Here is a 10,339-nt window from a genome sequence, read left to right on the forward strand (position 1 = left end):
ACACAAAAACTAGGTGAACAATTTCAGATCATTTTTTTTTTATTATTTTAACATTTTTCCACAACTTCACCAAACTCACCATATTTTAACCTATTTTAATCACTTTTTCTTGCCATATTTTTGCTCCTTTTAATGTATTTTTGCTACATTTCTCCCATTTCTGACACTTCTACATCACATTTTAATGACTTTTCTACACATTTTTTCCACTTTCCAGACATGTTCATCACTTATAAACCATTTCTACCACTTTTACACCTAATGTCACATATGTTGATCATTATTGTCACTTTTAACCTTTTTTCATCATATTTCATGATTATTTATTGCCAATTTAACCACATTTACCATTTGTCATGTCTATTATTTATCAGTGTAGTGTTTATTAATATTTTTTTTAACATTTGGACAGAATTGTACAGAAAACTAACCTGGTAAGATCAGGATTGATGTGTAGCTCCTCCCTCTAACTCTGGGTGTGTCCTTTCAGAACCAGGGAGGGACATGAACAAAATGCTTGAAGCTAATTGGGCAAAGCGCCTGTCCGTTATGATTTGTTTTAACCAATCACATGATAACAAATGATGATGTCATCAGCATGCGCTGCAGAGACGCTACTACAACAACAACAAGGCTTTGTTGGTGAAAACATACGTCATTACCGTCCAAAAATGCACAAAGTGCCTCTCGCTGTTGCTCTTTCAAAATAAAATTCTGTATTCTTCTAAAAACTGACGTGATAGCAGCTTCCACACAGTTTGGGTTTGTGAATATGAGCTCAGTGCACCACTCTCACCAATACCGACCTCGAGACCCTCCCACACCCCTCTGATGGTGGACATGAAGGAGAACCCAAACCAGAAATCAAGATTATACATCACCTCGTCAATAACATTAGGGAGGTTTGTCAGGGAACCCCAGGATGGAGGCTAAAGCAAAGTGCTTTACTTACAAGTATGTAAATAAGTGAGAAAGGGGTAAGTTATAGTATTTAACAGATAGTTGTTCAAAAGAAGCAAATTCATTTCCAATATAGAGTCTTTGCCACACATGGAATGTGGCATCAATGAAGGAGTGAGAAGGTGTTTGATGTTATTGGGCTGAAGAGAATTATAGTTTATTATTTACCACTTTAAACTAATTGTTCCATTTTTGGTCATTTTGAACCATTTTATTAGTGAAAAAACCAGGATTTCCATCTTTAAGATGACTATAATAATAATAATAAACGTTCCTGGATAACAGTGGATATTATTCAGATGAATAAATAAATGTGGTTATCACAGATTCATAGAACAATAGACCATCATTTTACTGACTTTATGGATGGACCCCAAAAATCTCTCCTTTATTCCCCCTTATAGATGGTCCTGTCTCCACATGACTGTTCTTCAATGTTCATGTCTGTGTTCAACCACCTTCAGCTACAGTGGGGGTCCCTGCTCTCTGAGACCTTTATTTTGGGGGTTACGGGCCTGAAAAGTTTGAGAACCACTGGTCCATAGAATGCATCAGTCGCCACATACTACATAGCATAAAGTCCTTTGATGATCAAAGCCTTAAATCTGTCTTTGCAGCTGCTTTCTTTGAATCAAACAATGTTCCAAAGACGAGTGATGTTAACCTAATTATTTATTGTTCCAGATTATCCTAACGGAGTTCGTCTAACCTCAGCCATTCCCGGGGCAGACATTAAAGTCCTCATCAACTTCAACGCTCCCAACCCTCAGGACCGGAAAAAGTTCACGGATGACCTGCGAGAGTCTATCGCAGAGGTCCAGGAGATGGAGAAGTACAGGATAGAGTGTGAGTAGTGTGTGTGTGTGTGTGTGTGTGTGTGTGTGTGTGTGTGTGTGTGTGTGTGTGTGTGTGTGTAGAGTGACGTGTGTGTGTGGTTTACAGCTGAGCTGGAGAAGCAGAAAGGAGTGGTGGTGGTGAGGCCCAGCATGTCCCAGACCTCAGGGTTAAAGAAAGACACGGGCAACGGAAACGTGGGCCGTGGAAGTCTGGACGACGGCTACGCCATCGGAGAGGGTCTGAAGAGGAGCGCGCTCAGTAGCTCCCTCAGAGACCTGTCGGACGCAGGTGAGTACATCTGTTAGACGGAGCAGAACAGCACACCTTCAGGGTGTAGATATATAAAATACACTTACACACACACACACACACACACACACACGTGATCCGTACCCTGCCCCCTCACCCCTCCCCCTCTTCCATCTCACTCTACCCAAAGTTTTTCTGCTGAGTCAGCAGGAGGGAGTGGTCTACAAACGGAAGATACCACAGCACCTATCTAAGGGGCGGGGCTTACCAATGACTGTTGAGCAGACACTGTGACTGTAGACTTAGATACAGTAGATGTCTAGATATACTGTAGAGGTGTAGATATAGATGTGTAGATATAGATGTGTAGATTTCTACAGCGTGCTTGTAGGCAGAGCTCTTGTGGAGCAGAGTTAGCTCCTCCCCCTCTGCCCTGTTCTAATGTTGTGTCACATGTTGTGGGCAGGAAAGCGTGGGAGACGCAGCAGTGCAGGATCACTAGACAGCAATATGGAAGTAAGTGTGAGACGTGACACCAGCAGCATGACGTGTGTTCTTCTTTTTATCGTCATTGGGTCATTAAACGTTATTTACACTCATGGTCAGGACATCCCACACACTGAAAACATGACCTCGTGGACAGGATTCTCATTATCCACGAGTGGTGAAATAACTTCAACTTTGGGTCCAAAATTCAAATCAAAAAGTCACATTAAGAAAAATAGTTTTATATCCCAATAAAGAGTTTCTTTAATACCAGAAATAGGCAACTTGTAAGTTTTTGCAACCCTTTAAGTAAATGTACAAAATGACAGAAAAATACACAAAACAAGAGCAAGAATACATTAAAAAACACAAATAATTACATCATTGCAGGAAAATACAGTAAAAGACGAGAGAAAAACAAACTGACAACAGTAATACACAAAATTACAGAAAATGACAATAAAAGTAGACTAAAAGACTAGAAAACCACAAAAAATGACTCAGCAAACCCACGGTACTAACAAAACATTAACGAAAATACACTTAATTAATCCAAAAAACACAAAATGACAGCAACAATACACAAAACGAGTCCAGAAAACATATATTTTAGGGGAAAAATACACAAAAGGACGACAGAAATGCACAAAATGATTCACAATGAGCAAGACAATAACAAACATACACAACACTAGGAGAGCACAGACCACCATCAAGTACAGCACGAGTACCCAGCGGGACATATACACAATGCACCTCCCTACCACTACTACATTACCCAGAAGCCACTGCCTTTAAAGGAGCAGGCTCAGGCACAGCTGCTATTTATATATTTTCTGGTATTTTCTCATTTTTGGGAAAAGCAGAACATCTGTTAACACATGTTCCTTCTTCCATTATTAACATTTCCTGAAAATTTCATCCAATTCCGTTGATAACTTTTCAAGTTATTTAACTAACAGACAGACACACAGACAGACAGACAGACACACAGACAGACACACAGACAGACACACAGACACACAGACACACAGACAGACACACAGACAGACACACAGACACACAGACAGACACACAGACACACAGACAGACAGACAGACAGACAGACAGACAGACACACAGACAGACACACAGACAGACACACAGACAGACACACAGACAGACACACAGACACACAGACACACAGACACACAGACAGACAGACAGACAGACAGACACACAGACACACAGACAGACAGACACACACAGAGACAGACAGACAGACAGACACACACAGAGACAGACAGACAGACAGACAGACAGACAGACAGACAGACACACAGACACACAGACAGACAGACAGACAGACAGACAGACACACAGACACACAGACACACAGACAGACAGACAGACAGACAGACAGACACACAGACACACAGACAGACAGACACACAGACAGACAGACAGACAGACAGACAGACAGACAGACAGACAGACAGACAGACAGACAGATAAAAGCGCTCATGCAGCACAGACTTTTGAAAATGCTCATTGTCGTTCTTAGCTGTTTCCTGTTAATCATAATAACTGATAGAGGTCACAACCCAACATTAATCCACCAAATTTGAATGAAATCAAAACTTATTTAAACTGTAGAGGAATTTTTGAAAGTCATAAATGGGTTTTCCAATGTTCATTTCCAATAATCGCTGAGTCAGCAATCTGGATTGGATCCGGATCCTGTTTGGTCAGATGTTGCATGTCATAACCTTACATCAACCCTCAAAATCTTGAAGGAATCGATGAAGATTTGACGGAGATATGAGTTTTTGAAATGTTGCCCTTTGCTAAAGATGGAAAATTTTGATATTTTTTTGTGACCTTGATCCTGAACTTATCGTCACCAAAATTGAATGGTTTCATCTGTGGCCGAAAACCAATTAACTGGAAATATTTTAAGTGGATTGGTTAAAAATTGAGGACACACACATGTACACAAACAGCTGTTCCTTGTTCCATTATCAACATTTCCTGAAAATTTCATCAAAATTCGTTCATAATTTTTCTGACAACCAATATACTTTTGAAAACCGTTTAAAAAGTCATAAACACAGGATGTTCTGATCAAACAAGCTGATTTTTGTAGCTCCGCTGTGATAAAAGTACCTACATCTGATTTATATTATAAATGAAAACAGATCAGATTATTTCTTACATTCTCACATACAGTTATGAACCAATGAAAATAATATAAACAGTATATGTTCATATTTCCAGAGCGTGTCAGTCTAGAACCAATGTATATCTGTGACTAATCATTAGTGATGTGAACAGTCTATGTTCATAGCTCTAAGCTGATCACATGACAGGGAGCTGAGACATATGCTAAGTAGTTTACTGAACATGTTCCAGACCCAAACACACACTGACTTAGTGACTATTTAGAGGAGCTGACATGTCCACCAGATATGATGTATAGCAGATCTATTTCTATATTCTGAGAGAGTGGGCGGAGCTTATTACTGTACCATATTTACCTTTATATGTGATGGAGTTACAGACATATTGGAAGATGAACATGGAAGATAAATAAGGACACACCCCCTCACTATATGATCCATATCTATAAAATAATTGATCAGATCAAACTAAACATTTACAGTCAACATTAAATAATCACTAAATAATTGGTTAAAAAAGTGTGGGATATTTGATGAAATATCGTGAAATGACCCTAATGTGTCTTGGCTGTTCTGCATGCGTTTGAGCTAAAAGTGGCTAATGCTAATGCTAATCCTTGCTTAGCACAACACAAACCACCGTCAGGACCTGTAGAGGGGTTCTCTTATTTATTTATTGATTGATTGATTGATTGATTATTTGTATTATTTTAACCCTCTACATTCTGCCTGATCCTCTATCCCTGTCCTTTCCTTTCATTGTCTATTAATGATCATGTTTCTTATTGTGTCTCTATAACTACTTTATTCATACAAATATGCAAATATGCTAAAGAAGTTATTGGAATCATGGAATATATGATTATTTTCTCATTATTAGCTTCAAATCAATTTAGTGCTAAAATAACTCACTTTAATCAAACTCATTATAGTGAATAAAGAAAGATAGAAAACTGACCTGATTATAAATATATATTATTAATGCTGCAGATGTAGTATGAAGTATAATCAATAACTTCACTATTATGTATGTTTTATTTTATATATATATATATATATATAAACAAGGTCCAACTTTTTTTTATTATTATAGATGTTCTGACAAAAAAGTCAGAATTTTACATTTTAATTCAGAATTTTGTGATACACACATTTAAAGAAAAAAAGCCTCTGATACAGTTTCCCTTCTGTAGATGCTGCTCATTTGCTAATGCTAATGCTAATGCCTGACCATCCTCATGTACATGAAATAGAGAAACTAAATCAGATGCGTTTTTCTTCAAATGTATGAAAATATAACATTCATTTACCTTTTTGTCATGTAATAAAGAAAACGCCTCAAACGTGTAAAAAGTCAATGAAATCTGTCGCATCTGAATGAAAATGTGAAAATCCATAATTCTGACTTTTTTCTCTGAACATTATTATTATATTTATTTTATTTAATCTTGATCCTTAACGTGTAAAAATGTTTTGTATCCTTGGTAACCAAACATCAAATGTGAAAATCGATTATATAAATAATATCAAGTTATTAAAAGTTATTCTATAATCAATCACCATCTTTGCTGATTGATTATCAATCAACGAAGCGTTTTCTTCAAACTGTGTTATTACAACTTTATTGTGAAAGTCCAGAGCTCACTACATTTCAGCATCAAAGTATCAGGTCACATGTTGCTTTAAAGTCTTAATTTAATTAAATATTCTATATTTATATTGAGTTATGATGACGTCGTCTTTACATTTGATCATAGATCATTTGGAGGGAGGGGTGTTTTGGTCCTCTGGGGGGGTCTGACCATCCTTTCTGTTCCAGGGCTCCATCATTAGCAGCCCCCACATGCGGCGCCGGCCCCCCTCCAGCAGGGACTGCCCCTCCCGCTACAGCGGCCAATCGTTGCCCAGCTCCTCCTCCCTCCTGGGGACCCTGTTCGGCACCAGGCGGTTAAAGTCTCCAAGTCCCACCCCCCCCCAGACCGCACACCCCACCCTCATCTCTCACAGCCCTCACCCCACCAACCTCCACCACACCGCCCGCGTGGAGGCGGAGCCACCCCTACCCATGCACTCGCACCATGCCCAGTTCTGTCACATGACCCAGAACCCGCCCCCCTACCACCATCACCACCACTACCACCCCCCCGACCAACCTGCAGCACCCCCCACACCAGTACATCCCTGCCCCCCAGCAGGCGCCCTACCCACCTCACCCCCACCACCCAGCACACCCCCCACCCCCGCCGCACCCCGTCCACGGACCCACCCCTCACCACCACGGCCCCGCCCAGCCATCCTCCCAGGGAGCCAGCAGCACCAAGCCCAAGCACAGCGGCATCAGCACAGTGGTGTAGCACAGGAGGCCACGCCCACAACGCCACACCTGTGCCTCCATCAGCTCTTTGTGTCATGACTCAGCAGTTTTTATTTCTCTTTCTCAGAGCACGCACAAATCAGATATCTGCTGACTCATCCTCCACTCAGTGATTTTAGTGAATGTGAGCAGGATGAGGCCATGGTAGGGAGCTAATGCTAATGCTAATGCTAAGCTCCTCTGTTACAAAATTACACCAAAAACATATACTGTATGTGAGAAAAATACACAATATTCACAACACACGACGACTACAAAAATATTGAGAAATATACATAACATGTATACACAATAAATACACAAAAGAATACTCCTAAAAGACAAAATCACAGGAAAACTACACAAATTTAATTTTAAAACAAACAAAATGAGAGAAAAATAACGACAACAGAAATACACAAAAATGACTCCAAAAAACATAAGTGGTGAATATAAATGGCACAAAAAACAAGAAAAATACACAAAATTATCAAAGCTTGCACAAAATGAGGAAAAAATATACACAAAAATATTTAAAAAATGAACTAAACAAAAATAAAAATTACTCCAAAACACAAAATAACAACAGAAATGTACATAATGACTCATATCAAACCAAAGAACAACAAAGATAAACAGAATGAGGGTAAAAACATACAAAGCAACAAAAAAAATACACACAATTACTCCAAACATATTCAATAACTAAAAAAATATACAAAGTGTAAAAAAAAAACACAAATCCTTTGTTCTTTCCTGTATTATTAATCTTTAGATTATTTTAGATTATTCTAAAAACTGAGACTATATTCTAATATTTTGGCCTTTAAATCAGAAAATCACCTTTTTGTGGCACCCAGTGTAATTGGAGTCACCCATCACACACACACACACACACACACCTATGCAAGCACAGGGAGAACATGCAACTTCCCACTGACTGTCCCACGGTCCATACCAGGAAGTGAACCAGTTTCCTGTTTCCTCTGTGCTCTGCTCACATTAGTTTGGTTTTCTTTGCAGCAGCTGATCACAAACTATGTAAAAAAGCAACTTCCTGTTGCTCTGTTACACTCTGCTGCTCAGGCGGACGCTGCTCATGGAGAGTTCCCTGTAGCCGTAGCTCACAGTGCTTTATGTTAGCGGTGATAACTGTGCCAATAACATTTACAGACCTATCTGCAGTAGCCCACACTGTGCTCAGTACTCTGTAGTAACTATAATCCTCTGTTGTCATGGGAACTATTGTCGTTGAACTAAAGGAAGTCTCTCACTATTGTTTTTCCACATTACGTCACTGTGTTGGGTCGATGGAAGCTGGAACACCCCTCAGTCAGGAAAAAGATGCTGAGTCATGCTCTGAATGTTGGCCCTTTTGTAGCAGCTGCTAGCCCCGCCCTGCTTTTATTTTTCTAACTATTTTTTTAGCGTTTGATAAACTTGATGAATGTCACCCTGCAACTGCCGGTGAATCTATTCACGTCTAAAGAGAAGAAGAAGAAGAAGGGGAGGAGCTTGTGTTAGATGCTCTCAGCTGGCTGAGAGTTTCTCTCTCCAACCTCTGATTGAAAACCGTCTGTTTTTATATCAAACGTGTGTGGGACATATCAGCGCAGCCGACCCCGTGCACAGTGTCTGTGGAGTGTGTGCTGGAGAATGTGTGATATCGCTAACTGCAGTTAGCCTCTGTTTGCTAAACTAAGATGCATACTAATGTGTGCAATATATATATATATATATACAGTATATACAACCATACTTCTATAGGCCACACCCCTTATTTTCTATTCTTTTCTCCCTCGTTTCTCTATTTATTGCAACTTTCACATCTGTGTCATTTGTCATCCTTGAGTGAAGCTTTGGAAGGAAGTGAGACGTCAGCTTAGCCCACGTTAGCATACAGGCATTAGCTTAGCAGACGTTAGCTTAGCCCACGTTAGCGTGCAGACGTTAGCTTAGCCCACGTTAGTGTACAGACGTTAGCTTAGCAGACTTTGGTTTAGGTCACGTTAGCGTACAGACGTTAGCTTTGCCCACGTTAGCTTAGCTCACATTAGCGTACAGATGTTAGCTTAGCCTACGTTAGCGTACAGATGTTACCTTAGCCCACGTTAGCGTACAGATGTTACCTTAGCCCACGTTAGCGTACAGATGTTAGCTTTGCAGACGATAGCTTAGCCCACGTTAGCTTAGCTAACGCTGGGTGTGTGTGTTCCAGTGAGAGGTCAGTACCTAACCAGTAACCACCTGATGGTTCCCACACCCAGACCTGTTTATCCTCCACAGCACGTGTCAAACTCAAGGCCCGGGGGCCGAATACGGCCCTTTAGAGCACACAGCAGAAAGCAAAAAGTCAGAGAAACCATGACTTTTTGTGTAAATTGCATCTGTGGCTACAGTAGTAGCTTACCACCACTAAGTGTGGAGTAAAAGAATAATCTCTTAATTCTGTAAAGTGACTTTGAGTGTCCAAAAAAGTGCTATATAAAATGTATGTATGTATTATTATTATTATTATTATTATTATTATTAATAAATTACCAACCATGTCAATGAAACTCCACAATATTTTCATGGCTCACATTTCCCCCCATATTTATATCACATGATGGCAGCCATTTTTAATCTTAAAAACTTTATTTTTTAAACTCTCAATTTTTCCCAAATCCTGCCATTTTTTTCAAATTCTTTCACAAAATGTCACAAAATCAACTAAATTGAAAGTAAAGGGACTGGAACTGATATCTGTCGATTATTGCTTTAATGTTATCAGTGCCGTACATATTTTATCATTTATTTATATGTGGAAGTGCTAATGAGAGCACAATAATGATTAAATTACTAGTCCCTGATTTAGACACAGAGAATGTTTTTATCAGATTAATAAATAATTAATAATAAGATTATACAGGAGTGTTTAATCCAATACTAAACAATTCATTTAATATGTTGGTTATTGATTAGTTTTGGACACGTTAATGTTCAAATGGTCCAGAGAATATCACAGTTTTTAATCAAATACCAGTACATTAAAATGTCCCAAACATTCCTGTTTTATTCTTAAACCAAGCATTACAGGAAGTGATCACACACACACACACACACACACACACACTAGACGTTTACTGTAAACCATAATGAAGGAAAAACTAAACTCTAATGTGTGTTAAAGTGTCCTGGAGGATAAACATCATTAAGGAAGGGAACCAGGGTTGGGGTCAATTATTCATAATCGCGTAATTGATAATTAATTACGTCAATTATGTCACAATTATTATTGTAACTGTAAAAAATC

General features: G+C 39.2%; 1 protein-coding gene across 3 annotated transcripts in view; it reads left to right on the plus strand.

Moving 5' to 3' along the window:
* iqsec1b (IQ motif and Sec7 domain ArfGEF 1b) overlaps nt 1-7,448 on the plus strand; it is a 137,103-nt gene extending 129,655 nt beyond the window's left edge. For all 3 annotated transcript variants that reach the window (XM_028447093.1, XM_028447094.1, XM_028447095.1), the window contains 4 exons: nt 1,645-1,806; nt 1,903-2,085; nt 2,513-2,562; nt 6,511-7,448. In XM_028447093.1, the coding sequence (XP_028302894.1) occupies nt 1,645-1,806; nt 1,903-2,085; nt 2,513-2,562; nt 6,511-7,104 (989 nt within the window). In that variant the 3' untranslated portion in view covers nt 7,105-7,448. The remainder of the gene's footprint in view (nt 1-1,644; nt 1,807-1,902; nt 2,086-2,512; nt 2,563-6,510) is intronic.
* Nucleotides 7,449-10,339: the final 2,891 nt, after the last annotated feature.

Source organism: Gouania willdenowi, chromosome 5, assembly GCF_900634775.1.
Source record: "Gouania willdenowi chromosome 5, fGouWil2.1, whole genome shotgun sequence".
Classification (NCBI taxonomy): domain Eukaryota; kingdom Metazoa; phylum Chordata; class Actinopteri; order Blenniiformes; family Gobiesocidae; genus Gouania; species Gouania willdenowi.